The sequence below is a fragment of the Sceloporus occidentalis genome, unplaced genomic scaffold (assembly GCF_023333645.1).
Source record: "Sceloporus occidentalis isolate IW3139 unplaced genomic scaffold, rSceOcc1.0.p SCAF_2, whole genome shotgun sequence".
In the NCBI taxonomy this organism is placed as follows: Eukaryota; Metazoa; Chordata; class Lepidosauria; order Squamata; family Phrynosomatidae; genus Sceloporus; species Sceloporus occidentalis.
In genome coordinates this window covers 111,628,691-111,644,220 of record NW_028316982.1, presented here as the reverse complement: position 1 = coordinate 111,644,220, position 15,530 = coordinate 111,628,691, and the positions used below count along the sequence as shown (strand labels likewise).

The 15,530-nt window shown below is 43.3% G+C and overlaps 1 protein-coding gene across 1 annotated transcript in view; it reads left to right on the top strand.

Moving 5' to 3' along the window:
• The first annotated feature begins 3,318 nt into the window (after positions 1-3,318).
• The window catches only part of LOC149318869 (glutamate dehydrogenase 1, mitochondrial), a 35,521-nt gene continuing 23,309 nt past the window's right edge, over positions 3,319-15,530 (top strand). Inside the window, exon 1 of the mRNA XM_089510613.1 lies at positions 3,319-3,836. Coding sequence (XP_089366739.1) covers positions 3,395-3,836 — 442 coding nt within the window. The 5' untranslated portion in view covers positions 3,319-3,394. The remainder of the gene's footprint in view (positions 3,837-15,530) is intronic.

Here is a 15,530-nt window from a genome sequence, read left to right as displayed (position 1 = left end):
CAATGAAAGATAAGTTCCAGTATAAGTAGATTTTTTTAGCCGTGGCCAACATGCTTCTCAAAGTTATTTCTCTAACACATGCATAACGAAGGAATCATACCAAAACCAGGATGCATTCTAGTCTTGCATAGTTAATACCATGGATCTGAATGACACTTCGGGTGAGAGGTTAAGATTTCCCACTGCAGTACATACCGACATAAAAAGCCAGCTTCCAGCCAGCCTTGGGGCATGGCATGCAGATGACGCACAGCCTCAAGATGCCTGGAAGCTGGCTTCAAGCTGCCCATCCATTTACATGGAGGCCAGCTTCTATGCACTCTGGCGGTGCAGCATTTATATGCCGCATGCCGCCGGAGCGCCTTAAAGCCAGCTTACTGTTGTGGTGGGGTGAAAAAGCCGGCTTTTTGCTCGTGCAAAAGGGTGGATTGGGGTTGTGGCGTGCAGTTGCCACAGGTCCAATCTGGCCTTGTCAGGGGTGGTCTGCTTTGCCCCTAAGTGCACAAACGAACTGGATTCTTCTATTTTACCATACAACTACATAGGCACCTCAGGAAATTCAAAGAACATGTTAAGCTTGAATTTTTTTCTCCCAGCCCACTTCAAAAAGCCCTGGGAATTGTTAACAGTTCACCTATGGTATGCCAGCAAACCCCAGTTTGATCACAGAACACTTATTCTCCCCCCAAAATGCCTTCTATGGACTATGAGAGCTATTCCACCATGTTCTGGGGATTCCCTGGACGAATATATGCTCAGGAGAAGCCTTTTGTGAAACAAGTGAACAAAAACATATGGAACACAGGAACACCCACACGTGAACATACACCGTGTGATGAAGTTAATATTTAGGCAAGACTACAACAACAGAAAAGAAGTGGAATGTCTCTCCTTCACATTCCTCCCTCAGTAATACATATCTCAGAGGACCTGGCTGTGTGGAAACCTGAGCACAAGGGAACATATCTGTGGCTGTGGTCAGATCTAGGCAAAGTGAATATGACACTACTTGGATCCTAATGAAGGGATTATCACTCAGCGGATGCACCATGGTGTCCCTCAAGGCAGCAATGCCTTCCCAGATCAAACTCTACCAATGGCCTTAGGCCTTGGAGCCACCAGACAAGGTGCCTGGGAACATTTGTCAGAGATTCCTCTCAACAGAATGAACAGGAGGAGTTCTGAAATAAGATAATAATACATATTAATATCTAAAAATGCCATCAGTCCTACTATGGTAATAAATAATAAAGTCCATTACTGTATTACCATGTTAAGGTTTTGGAAAAGTAGGTAGCATGATGTAGCAGTTTGAGTGCTGGACTATGATTTTGGAGACCAGGATTCAATTCTTGCTTTGGCCATGTAAACCCATGGGGTGACCTTGGGTGGGTCACACTGTCTCAGCCTCAGAGGATGGAGACGGCAAACCCACTCTGAAGAAACATGCCAAGGAAACCCCATGACAGGTTCACCTTAGGGCTGACGTAAGTCGGAAACGTTCTGAAGGCAAGCAACTCACATACAGCTTTTTAAAGACTTGCGTGTGTTGTGTGCCTTCGAGTCTTTCCCGACTCACAGAGAGTACTACACTTGTCCCTCCATATCCGCTAGGGTTAGGGGCACAGGACCCCCACGAATATGGAAAACCTGCAAATAACAAAAACACCACGTTTTTACCTGAGAGGACGCCTCTCTAGGAATCTCTAGGTCCTCCAGGGCAACTCTGTGGTCAATGTCCAACGTACACTGACCATAGAACTGCAATGTCGGACCTGCAAATGCCTAGTAGGTTATTCTCTCTAGGAATCTCTAGTGTGTCTTTCAGTGCAACTTTTAGTTAAAGTTGACCATAGAGTTTCACTGGAGGACCTAGATATTCCTAGAGAGAATATATTAATCAAACCCGCAAATATCAAATCCGCAAATATGGAGGGATGAGCGTATCAGGCAAACCTATTATAGTGTTTTCTTGACATGGTTTGTTCAAAGGAGGTTATCCACTGCCTTCCTCCCGAGGCTGAGGGAGCGTGACTTGCCCAAGGTCGCCCTCAGTTTCATGGCTGAGCAGATGCTCCAACCCTGGTCTCGAGTCGCAGCAGTCCAACACTCCATGCTGGACCTCCTTTAATGAAGAGCTGAGCTGCCCTTATCCCCAGATCACAGCTCAAGGTCCCTGACACAGGGGAAGCCTCCCTTGGAAGCTACAGGGAAAGAGCTTCCACTTCAACATTAGGAGGAATTTCCTGACAGTGAGGGCTGTTTGACAGTGGAACACACTTCCTCAGTGGAGAGTAGTGGAGTCTCCTTCCTTGGAGGCCTTTAAGCAGAGGCTGGATGGCCATCTGTCAATGGGGATGCTTTGATTGGGAGTTCCTGCATGGCAGAATGGGGTTGGATGGCCCTTGCAGTCTCTCTTCCAACTCTATGACTCCCAGCAACTGACATTAGCACTCACCGCCATTTTGTAAAAAGGAACCATTCCCTTGTTCGCGCGCCGGTGGTGGGCGGGGCTACCCGCGGCCCAATCAGGGACCTCCTTGCCTCAAACCGGGGCGCGCATGCGTCCTTCGAAAAAGGAGGGTCCGAGAAGAAGGGAGAGGAGGAGATTCCAGAGTGGGGAGAAAAAAAAGAAAAGGAGCTGCGCCTGCGCAATGGAGGAGGAGAGGGGTGTTCCCAATCGCGTCTTCGAAGAGCGCGCATGCGTCCTTTGGGGAAAAAAGGGCTGCCCGAGGGGAGGGGAGAGTAGAGTACGGAGGTTCCAAAGAGAGAGAGAGAGAGAGAGAAAGAGAGAGAGAGGAGCTGCGCATGCGCAATGGAAGAAGAAGTAGGGGGAGGTGTTTCCAACCGCTTCCTCGAGGAGCGCGCATGCGTCCTTCAGTAAAAGGAGTGCCCGAGAGGAAGGGAGGGGAGAGTGGAGTGAGGAGATTCCAGAGTAAAAAAAGGGGAGGAGCTGCGCATGCGCAATCGAGGAAGATGAGGCGGTAGATAGGAGTGTTTCTTCGAGGCGTCCTTCTGAAAAGGAGTGCCCGAGGGGAGGGGGAGAGTGGAGAGAGAGGCAAAAAAGGAGCTGCGCCTGCGCAAAGGAGCAATGAGGATGTGGACAGGAGGGGCGTTTCCAACCTTGGCCCCGCCCACCGCCGGCCTCCTGGGCCGAGGAGGGACCCATTTAAAGGCAGAGGTGGCGGCGGGGGGGGTTGCGAGAGTGTCCGTGGTGGAGTCCCATTGGGCGAGCGGGGTGTCCAATTCCCTCCCCCCCTTTTAATCGCAGTGGTATTTCCCACCCCTTTTTCCCCTCCCTCCCTCCCTCCCTCGTCGACGCCCTTCAGCGCTTTACCCTCAGAGCGGCGCGCGTGCGGGGGAGCAGCAGTTGTTGCCGTGAGCCGCCGACGCGATGTACCGTTATTTAGGGGAGCTTCTCGCGCCCGCGCGCGCCGCCGCCTCCGCTGCCGAACCTTGCGCACTGCTCTCGGGGAACGCCGCCGTCGCCGGCGGAAGCGGCCATGTCCTGGGCGCTTCCAGCCCCCGCCGCCGCCGCTACAGCCAGGCGTCGCAGTCTAAGGACGCCGACGCCGACGACCCCAACTTCTTCAAGATGGTGGAGGGCTTCTTCGACCGCGGCGCCGGCATCGTGGAGGACAAGCTGGTGGAAGGGCTGCGGACCCGGGAGAGCCCCGAGGAGAAGCGCCACCGCGTCCGGGGCATCCTCCGCATCATCAAGCCCTGCAACCACGTCCTCAGCGTCTCCTTCCCCATCAAGAGGGACGACGGGGAGTGGGAGGTCGTCGAGGGGTACCGGGCTCAGCACAGCCAGCACCGCACCCCCTGCAAGGGAGGTCAGAGACACGGCGGCTAAGGATGCGGCCACGTTGCAGGGATAACCCGCTTCGGTAGCGCTTCCACTCTGTCTGACTCAGTGCTATGGAATTCTGGGAGCTGGAGTTTGCTGGGGACCCCACAACAAACTCCAACTCCCAGAATTCCATAGCACTGAGTCAGACAGAGACTCTAACCATGGTTTGCATACAGACCATATATACTTGCTTGACAGTGAGGGCTGTTCGACAGTGGAACACACTCCCTCAATGGAGTGTAATGGAGTCTCCTCCCTTGGAGGTCTTCAAACAGAGGCTGGGTGGCCGTCTGTCAATGGGGATGCTTTGATTGGGAGTTCCTGCATGGCAGAAAAAGGGGGTTGGGATGGATCAGGGCCCTTGCGGTCTCTCTTCCAACTCTACGATTCTAGGATTCACTTTGGAGCTACGTTCTTTCAATGCTGCATGCTCCCTAAGAGGCCAGAAGCCGCTCCAAAGCCCTGCTCCAGCCCTCTTGGCCTCTTAGGACGCGTGTCTCATTCAAACGGCGTACCTCCAATGCAGCTTTATTTTGCCCTGCCTGTCTGGGCCCTCCTGTATAAGTCTAGACATCATAGTCAAAAAACTGACCCCCCTCAAAAAAATCCCCTGAGTCGATCTATCAGTGGATCAATGTAAGTACTGTACTTTAAAGCCCAATAGTAATATTAAAAAGGGGCCATCCCCTGGCGAAAGGCAAGAGCGCAATCTGTCCTGGAAGCACCGCTCCCCTCTATTCTCACATCCATCTAGCCCTTAGCATTAACACAAACAGTTCCCAGAGTCCCATAGCATTGTTAATGTGGAGCCCAGCTATTTGCTAACCTTCTCACAAACGGACTTCAGTTGTGGTGGGTTGGCACCAACCCTCCTTAAGCGCCTAATTGAAAGTCATCACAGGGTGCCTGAAAGAAGTACCATGTCGGCTGTTTGGGAAAAGATAAACCACGTCCAAAGCCTGCTGCATTGCAGTCCTATAGCTACTTTCCCCCCTCCTAAGTCTCGCTGTTTGGGGCTGGGGAAATCAGGCATAGGGTTAGGCCCTTGCTCTTTAAGGTGCCCCTTTGACTCTTTGGCCTCATACAGACAGGCCAAAATAAAGCTGCTTCACGTCAGTTTGGAGGGACGCTATTTAAATGATACATGTGAACCAAGAGTCCGGAAGCCGCGCAAAAACAACGATCCAGTCCTAAGGACTAGAGCATAGCTTTGGCATGGCTTCCAGACTCTTAGGACGCATGCATCATTTAAACAGCATACCTCCAAAGTGGCCCAAAGCAGCTTTATTTTGGCCTGTCTGTATGGGGCCTTTGTTAGATTTGCCTCCCTGGCGTTTTCCCCACCAGTAGCTTCAGCAGCTGTGTAGTATACACTGTCCACACCGTTCACACACTGGGAGCCTTTCATAGTGGTTTGAGTTGAAGTCAGGGCTTCATTGCTGCTCTTTGTGGGAGATGACTCACTGGGAAACCGTTACTGAAATGGTGCAACACTGTTTATTACGTCTGCTCAGCCTCTCCAGCAGTGTCTGGGCGAAGGGGGTTCCCCACATTTGTAGCCTCAGAAAAGGAGAATGAAGTAGTTTTGGGCTGAGGGAACAGTTGGCTCAAGATTGCTCAGTGAGTTTATTGTCTCTTAGATCCGGACCAGTGCTCTCTTGCCCATTAGGCGAAAGTTTTGTCACTTTCTCATGTAAGAGTTTCTCCTTCATATCTGGAAAGACTAAGGGTTTGCATCAGGTGCTGCAAAATGCATGCGTGAACTTTCACTTAACTGATGGAGCGCCCTGATAAATGTGACAAGAACAGCTTCCCTGTAAAGCTTCTGCTTCTTTCAGGCAGATGTTCAAGGCAATTGTAAAAAAACATATTGACAGATCTGTTTACTAGTTAGGTAGTGAGTCACCATCCATCCCAGCCTGTGAAACAGATCCATCTCTTCCTGCTCATGCAGCACCACATTTGCACATGCTCCAGGGTAAAACCCCAGGTGGTTCTGCTGATCTAGGTTCGCCTTCACTCTTTGCAAAGGTCCAAAACACACTGCAGAAATGACTCACTTTGAGGCGGCTTCAACTGCCCTGGCTCAGTGCTAGGGAATTCTGGGAACTGTAGTTTTGTGAGACACTTAGCCTTTTCTGTCAAGAGAGCTCTGGAGCCACAATAAACTAGTTTCCAGCATTCCCTAGCACTGAGGCAGGGAAGTTAAAGCAGTCTCAAACTGGATTATTTTTGACGTTGGTCAACAGCAGATATATACTGTAACTTTTTACCTAGCACAGGATAGACACATTTCATTGTAAGTTGTTGGCTTTGATATTTAGAAGTTGATATGCAAACACAATGATATACGTTTCAGCTGGTTACATACTGAACATTGTTTTCAGACTGGATTGAACTGAGACAGACGTCAGTCTGAACTGTTGGCAGAGCATTCACAGTAGACTAATACTAAATTCTGCTGAAAACAACGATTAGTGTCGGCCTCATATAAAACTAGTTTTTTTGCAGCAATCCAGTGCCTACATTGTTCACTGAAGGTTTCACTGTTAGCTATATCTGTAGCAACAGGATGAAGTTATTTTCTGTCACATTTCTGCATTTATTGAGTCCATTTTCTAGCTTCCTCTTTACATAAACTCTGTGAAGTTCTTGTCTTGTGTTTGTACAGTCAGTTTCAAGCCATCTGTATCGTGAAAGGAGCTATAGAATTGTTTCTGGGAGAATGTGTATCTCTTTTGTAGGCAAAGCTCCAGTGTACAAGAGAGGACTAGCATTTTTTAGGAACAACTTCTTAAGATTTGCTTACTCCTGCACCTTTCTCTTACGACGTCAGAAGTTAATACACTTTCAGGGTTTGTGAAATGCAAGAAATTGTTTGTGAGATGTGCCCTGCCTTATCATAGAAGGCAGTGCTTAATCCTTTTGGGAAGAGATAAAGAAATGCTCTTTATCCAAATAAAAAATGTGTTAAGTAATCTGGTGGGGATTATTTAGCATTATATGCCCTCCCTGCTGTTCAGTTCACACTGAAGTGCAGGTACTCAGCAGAGAGATAGATAGTGCTGGCTCTTATAATCAAATTAAACACTGCCTCTGTAATTTTCTGTGTAACTCTATGAATTGCAATGTAATGCCCGTTCGTTCTGAAATAAGTCACAATAGTTGTGTCACATTTCCAGCCAGTTTTCTAGAGACTATTCTTCCACATACTACTTAGGAAGAAATTCATGCGAAGGGAATGGAGAAGTGTGATACTCCCAGGTGTGCTTTTTAAAAAGAAGTGTGCATTGTTGTGCCATCATACACTGTAATTCAATGAAATAAATTAGACACTCAATTCCTGCCTGAGAGTAAATTTTGCAATAGTTGTAGGAAGTATAAAAATACCTCTTCCAAGATATTGCCTGTTCCTGCTGATAAGATTGCAGAGATATTGGTAAGGTGCACCTGAGAATCATACAGTGCACACATTCTTCTTATTCTCTGAAAGAGGTTTGTTTCTCCACTTCTTTTCCTCTTAACTATGGGCCTGAACAGACAGGCCAAAATAAAGCTGCTTCGGGTCACTTTGGAGGTATGCTGTTTAAATGATGCATGTGTCCTAAGAGGCCAGAAGCCGCGCCAAAGCTATGCTCCCATCCTAAGGACAGGAGTGCAGCTTTGCCGCAGCTTCTGGCCTCTTAAGATGCGTGTGTCTTTTAAGCAGCATATCTTCAAAGTGACCAGAAGCAGCTTTATTTTGGCCTGTCTGTTCGGGCCGTATGTTTGACAGTTCTGCAGCCCACACAGAGTTCTTGTATATTTGAGTTGCGTTGTAGAAACGGGATCATGGTTGTGCTTGGCATGTCTTGGTGTATAAAAAGTTCTAACACATTTGAAGAAAACGGGAATGACTGAAACTAGTTAATTGTTGGGACTATGTTTCTCCAAGACACCGGTTTGTGTTATTGTCGGGGGGTTTTTAGCGGAGGGGGTGTTGCTTTGTCTTCAGGGGTGATTGAGTGTGATATACTGAAGAGCACCCCAAAGTTATACTTTAAAGCTGGAGATACAAGCAGTGTTATCTGCAGAAATGTGTTCTTTATGTGGTGATGTTATCCAGAGAAGTATTATCCAGGGAAATGTATTCAGTGACACTGATTAATATGAATGGAAGATTATGCAGAATTTGTGTATTTTGCGAGATGCTCAGACTGTATCTCCCACTGAAGAGTGTAGTACATAAATCTGTTGGCAAATTTAGGGAGTCAAATGGAACATTGTCTGTCTGTTCAACTCACCTTCGTGCCATATTTTGCTCAAAGTCTTTAGAATAAGTAGGTGCTACATGGTTAGGGTACTGAACCAAATAATTGGGCTGTATTGGACTGAGAACTGATTTATTCTTTTGTGAACTGATACTTTGATGAAGATAACTACCTCAGAAGTGCACAAGACAGTGTTGCTTTGTGCTTGCAGTTTGGCAGTATGGTTGGTGGTTGTGTGCCTCCAAGTCGTTTCCACTTATGTCGACCCTGTCATGGGGTTTTCTTGGCAAGATTTGTTCAGAGGAGGTTGACTTATTTTTGTGTTTTGCTGACACAGCGGTTTTGCAGTATTGGTTTTCATAGCTTATTCATTCCCAGACTAGCAGGGGTTAATCTAGGTCCATTAAAAAGGAACCCATGAGCAGTCTTACATAGAAAGTGAAAATGGTATTGCTTAATGAACTCATCTACACTCCCATGGCTCCACCTGACAGAATCCTGAGATTTGTACAGTTGGCCCTTCTTATACATGGATTTTTTATACATGGATTCAAGCATCTATGGGTTGAAAATGTTCAAAAAAAGTTTAAATTTCAAATATCAAACCTTGATTTTCCATTTTTTATAAGGGACACCATTTTACTATGTCATTATATTTAAAGGGACTTGAGCATCCATGGATTTTGTTATACAACACGGGAGATCTTGGAACCAAACCCCAGCGTATAACAAGGGTCCACTGTAGTGTAGTTTTGTGGGGTTCTAGCACTCTTTGGTAGAGCAGTCTAAAGACCTTGCAAAAATATAAATCCCAGGATTCCATAGGATGGAGCTACAGCACTTAAAGTGGTGTCCAACTGCATAGAAACACCCTCAAGGATGCCTCCAGGACCCAGGACTCCCTGTAGGATGACTGCAACGATTTAGCAATTTGCTTTATCCTCAGATTTATTTCCTTCCCCGGATATTTTCAGGGCTCAGTTTTCTTTTCAGTTTTGAGTTGTTGTTTGCTCAGCATTTTCTGTGTAGGAACAGTAGCAATGATAAACAGTTAAGTACTGAAAGAGTTTATCTAGTATAGATTTTCCTTTGAAACAATTGTTGGGGGTTTTAATTACTCTTGCTGCATGCTGTTTCTCAAGGATATGAATCCACATCAGATTCATATTCTTGTTTGCATGAGAACACCTTGCTCAGTTAGCATTGTGATCAACTGGAAGCTTACATGCAGGACTTTTGATCGCAACACTGGCCGTTAAACTGGTCTAGTTTATACTTAAGGAGAGTGGCCAACACACCACATTCATTTCCATCCCAACACTTCATTTGCTCTTACAGTTGAAACTGATGGCATATTTTAGGTTTCACATAAATCTGTCTACTAGGCATTCCATTGCCACCATTTATTTCATGTGTGGATGCCAAAAGAAGAACAAGGAATGGAAATTTGTCACATCTCTGGAATGTAATAGGAAGTTCTGCGGGTCTGGCAATGACATACTGAGATACTTCTGCTCCTGTCTGCAGTGTTGTTCTTTCTAGCTCAATAGAGTACAATCAGCCCTCCTTATCCATGGATTTTTTAATCCACGGATTCAAGCATCCATGGCTTGAAAATCTTTTTTAAAAAATTATAAATTCCAAATATCAAACCTTGATTTTCCATTTTACATAAGGGACATCATTTTGCTATCCCATTGTATTTAATACTCTGGTTTCTCTTCAGATCGTATAAATCTTTCGTATTTAATAGGTCTTGAGCATCCACAGATTTTGTTATCCACAGAGGGTCCTGGAACCAAACGCCAGCAGATAACAAGGGCCCACTGTAGAAGCCCAACTCAAGGCGGTGGGTGCTTGTAACATGCTACACTTCAGACTTTTGACATTATTGTCAAAAGGGTTGGTTATGCTTCCACCACAGAAATCTTTTACAACAAAGGTTAAAGCTGGAATCCCAAAACTTACCAAAAAGTGCCTTCAGTGGAGTTTGAAGCAGCTTTGAACAGCTAACCTATTCACTTATCACAGACTGTTTTTGAAACTTTCCCAAGACCTACTATGTTACCAGCAAATGCTTTCATGACATTTCTTTTTGCAGAGGGAGATGCTCACATTTTTAATTGTTTAATAATGTGCACCTCTAAATACTACTTGCCAAAGAAAGCCCTATGAAATTCACCCTATGAAAACTCTATGAAGACCTGCAGGTGAGTTGAAGACACACATGCCCCCCCCCCCCCCACATATTGATACTTGATAATCTTTTGATAATGGGCTTATTGATAAAGGGCTTCCCTTGCCTGGTTTCTTCTATAGCAGCCAGTCCCTGCTTAGTGTCCACCAGATTTGTAGGCTTGCTCCTATCACTACACTCAAATAGTAACCATTGGTCATGCTGGCTAGGAATGATTGAATTTGTAGTCTGAGGAGCACCGTGTCTGGTGTAAAAGAAATGCAGTGTTTTGGTCAGCTTATGATAATTAGTTTCTAAAATATGCCATAAACCTTGGGGGTACATAGGGTAAGGTAAACATTGGTGCTTTAAGTAAATGCACAGTAAATGCACAGATAGCAAAGTAAATTTGGCTTTTCTTGTTTGCATTCTGCATAGCTGAAAGAAATGATTAATCTAGGATGGAACAACTACTAAGCTGAAAGATAAGACCTGCTGTTTATCAGGATCAGTGTTAAATTCTCTGGAGATTAAAGTCAAAGGGTCAAAGAAGCGGAGTTTTTTAAAGGCTCACATGCATTAAATTGTCAGTCTGTTCAAGACATATGTTAAATATTTCTGTCACCTCTCAATAACTATGGCTTGTCAAAATTTCCAAATAATTTAGACTGCTGTGCATGTTAATTTTTTTATACCCTTATTCCTGAGGATCTTTAATTATAGATGTAATGGTATGGAAACTGCAACCATCTACATGCAAGCCATGCGATTTATTATGGGGCAGTGGCTCTCATAATAGTGAATATTCTTGTAGTGCTTTCAGGCTTTTCAGAACTCTTTAAATAAAATACTTAGTCCTCACAAATCTGCAACAGATATAGTGTCTGTGTAGTGCAAATGAGGGAGCTAAATATCTGAATAGTGGCTGAAGTGTTGTCAGTGGCTTGTGCAAAAAAAAAGTGGTATTGTGGACTGCATACCCAAAACGGTCAACATAAATAGTAAAGCAAAACTCTTGATATATTCCGTATATGACCTCTATCAGTAGCAGACAATGATTAGATCCAGCGAATAGCGCTTCCTACCATATTTAATCTTTCAGAACTATTTCAGTGTTGCCTAACCAAATTTGTCCGTTTTGAACCCGAACAGAAACTGGAATACAATAAAATGTTAGGATTTAGGCAATGGCAAATCTTATCTGAACAAATATTTCTAAGACAACCTCATGAGAGTTTTGCCTTAGTAAATGACTTGAAGGCACACAACAATAACACTTTCCCAAAGTTTTCTATAGAATTTGGAAAAGGTATACTTCTGAAAAGTGTGTTCAAAAATGTAGGCGCTTGAAACCATGTATGTCTCTGTGTGTATGCACAGATCATTCAATGAAAAATGAGTAATTTGCGCAGATGTCTGTATTTGAAAGTGTCACAGATGCATACATCTGAAGCATGTACAGAGATATTTTGAAAAATATGCATGAAAAATAGAAACCTATTTTATAGTAATTAAAAAAAAAACCTTACACTGAATTGGGATGGATCAAATTTTAGCAATAAAAAAAATCAAGCATGACTGATTTCATCCATTCCTATTTAGAACCTGGGTTTTGGCTTTTAGATACAATTTTTTTAAAAAATAAATTTTATTAAATTAAAAACATATTCATTAAACACACATACAAAACAAAATAACATATACTCATACACACAGCCATACAAAGTAGCAAATCAGACATACAATGTTCAAACATTCCCCAAAGAATTTTCCAACCTATGAAGCTTCTACCTTTGTTTCTGTCTATAGCTCTTCTCTGACCTTCTCAAACTCCAATATTTGAGCCTGAAGAACTGCAGAATATGAAGTACTGAAGAAACCTGTTATTATAGATAAAAATGGATTTGACTGCTTGCTCAGTCTCGAATTGTTTTGATAAACTATTAATAGCTGGGGGTTTTTCTTGGTGAGTTTTGCTAAACAGAATAATGTGCTTCCTTCATAGTTTGAACTGATGGAAATGACTACAGGCTTATATAAAAGTATCCTGTTTCTGGTTTTCTTCAAGAGTTGTTGGCCACATGCTCTTCATTATTTTAGCAAATAATGTGATACTTTGCATTTCTGCTTTTAAGTTACCCTGCTGGTAGTAAGCATTTTACGATTCCCATAGACCTGAGTGAGATTTACTCCATAATGAAGATGTTGAGTATTTCGACCTGATTGATTGGCTTTGCCTGTTTTCAAAATGCAGTAATTAAAAGGCTGTAAGGTTGGACAGTGAGATTATAAGCTCTCTACAGAGAGACAGATAAAGAAGGAATCCATTTTAATGTAATTCTTGGCAGTTGAGGCATTCTTTGGAGCTGGGCAACAGTTTATAACTGATAAAAAATGTTTCTCCAAGTTTCCATTCTGCCTACTTGATTGTGTGCTCAGAGGCGGTGCTTTACAGGAAACCACAGCTGCTCTTGTTCATCATATGGACAGCTGCCTAGAGAACTAAATGTATCCAAATAGAGTACAGGAAATAGGACTTAGCAGTGTACAGCAAACTTTGGTGAAAGCTGCCTGCCTTCTCTTAGCAAAACTATACGGGAAGTTTTAGGTATAGAACCTGAAAAGAAAATCAGTCTGATAATAATTCACAAATCTGACCTATTCCCATTATTAGTGAGAGTAGATAGTCTGGAGACTTGGTTCAAACAGGAAATCTCCTCCAGCAATAATAGGCATTGTATACCATCTCAAACTTGCATATTGCAATGACTTCTAATAAGCTTCACATTGCAGCCACTATAAAAAGAGTGCTTTTTAACTGAGTGCACCTATGGAGCATAACATAAACTATTCAACAGTCAGTTCCATAATTTAACATCACAATTATCTTTTGAATTATTGCTAAGAAAGTAAAATATTAAAAGCTGTTCTTTCACTCAAGTGAATTTTTTTTTAAATGCTGTGCCTAGACAAAAGATACTTGTAAATTATTGTTCTGTGCTTTCAAATCATTTCCAGCTTATGGCAACCCAAAGGTGAACTTATGACAGGGTTTCTTGGCAAGATATTTTTCAGAGGGCGCTTGCCTTCCTCTGAGGCTAAGAGAATGTGACTTAACCAAGGTCACCTAGCCCTGGGCTGGATTGGGTCAGGATCTGGCAGACCAAACACAGATCCAGTGAATCTGGACCAATCCTGGGTCAAAGGGGCCTTAACACAAAATTACCTACCATTTGCCATGGAGTTTGGTGCAAACTCACTGGCAAACCCCAACAGATCAGATTGCCCTGCGTGCCCCTTAACCTTACTCTTCCATTGCCAGTAGGGAAAAGCTTATTTATATGTTCAGGTTTTATAGTGCTGTGTAAATTTACAGCACTTTATAAATAAAGGTTAATAGTAATAATAATTGTTAGCAGAACTCTCATTTTCAATAAACATTTCATTACTAAAAGTATTGCATTGCAAATATTGTTGTGTTAAGTAATAATAATAATAATAATAATAATAATGATTTATTTATAGCCCGCCCAATCACAAAGTAGACAATGTTAAGGTAGCTTTCCTCAGTGCTAACTTGGTGCACTCTAGGAAGATCAAAAATTTAGTTCAGTAATATTTTCACATGTGACATTTAGAACAGGTTTTTTTTTTTGCAAATGATTTGTATAATTTTACTGTACATATCAAACACAGAGAAATGTCATTTTTAAATTGAATGTGTATTTTGGAAAATGTCACAGAGGTAGGAATTGGAAAATCAGTAACAGCGTTACCATATATACTTGTGTATAAGTCGACCTCACATAATATTTCAGCACCCACTTGGCTGACACCTTCTGCATAGCCAAGTAGTGCTTATGGATTACAAGCCCCAATGCATTCCTGGGATATCTCTAGTGTTTCATCAACTGTTTTAGCTGTGATTCACTGATCTGCACAAATACGCTCAACAATTTCAGGAACTGACACTGTTGAATGCCTCCCAGACTCTGCTGCATCTTCTGTTTCAAAATCTCCATGCTGAAAATTGGCACACCACTTTGTCACAGTTGAGTATGATGGATACTTCTCACTCAGTGTTTGCATCATACACTCATGGATTTCCTTGGGGATTTTCTTCTACAGGAATAGGAACTTCATGTCAGCCTGGAGTTCAGCACTTGAAAATTCCATACTTTTTTTGGACATGGTTCTGTCATCGATCTGAGAAAATCAGACATTAGAGCTATGATCCTGCAAATTGGCAACTTAGAATCCAAAACAACACTATTTCAAGTTATATTGGCAAAATTACACTCTGATTTTGGGAAGTGGGTCAGACTGAGAATTTTTCAGCACCCTCTCATAATTATTTCTTTTCTTTTTCATACTATTGAGACCAAACTGCATATGGAAGTCTCCTTAGGATTGAGATTCTCCTTGGGAATGGGTTGCATTTTTACAGGGAGCAGTACTGAGATATCTGAACAAAGGGGAAGACTGGAGTTTCTGTAACATTTCCCCCATAGGCTAGCTTTCTGCTATAAATAATATTCCTGTAATTATTTTACAGGGGAACAGAACAGCCTGAGAGGAAGAAATTAAGAAGCCCCTTTCCTTTCTGTCTGTCTCTTTCAGCGTTTGCATACCGGTGGAAAAAACTGTCCATAAATACAACAGTGGGATTGGTAACTGTGGTTTCACTTACCCGTGTCTGGGGGGGAAAATGTCTCTGGGCATTTGGAGATCCTCCAGGCCGTGTCCATGGTCAACATCTGGCAAAAATATAGAATGGGGTTGCCAGGCATTTTGGAGACACATATACAAAGAATCATAGAGTTGGAAGGCATCTCGGGAACCATCGAGTCCAATCCACTGTTTGATGCACAGTCTTCAGCTAAAGCAGCCCCAGAAAGTAGCTGTCCAGCCTCTTTTAGAAGAAGTCCAGAGATCTTACTACTTCTCTAGGCAATTTATTCCCTTGCCAAACCACTCGTATTGTCAAAAAGTACCTTCTGATCAATCAAAATCTACTCTCTTGTAATGTCAAGCTATTAGATGTGATCCTACTTTCTGGAACAGCAGGGAACAGGCCTATCCCTCCATTCTGTGACAACCCTTGAAGTGTTTAAAGAGTGCAATCATGTCACACCTCAATCTTCTCTTCACCAAGCTAAAAATGCCCAGCTCCTTTAGCCTTTCCTCCTATGTTTTGTTCTCCATACCTCTTATCATCCTTGTTGGCCTTTTGTGAACCTGTTTCAACATG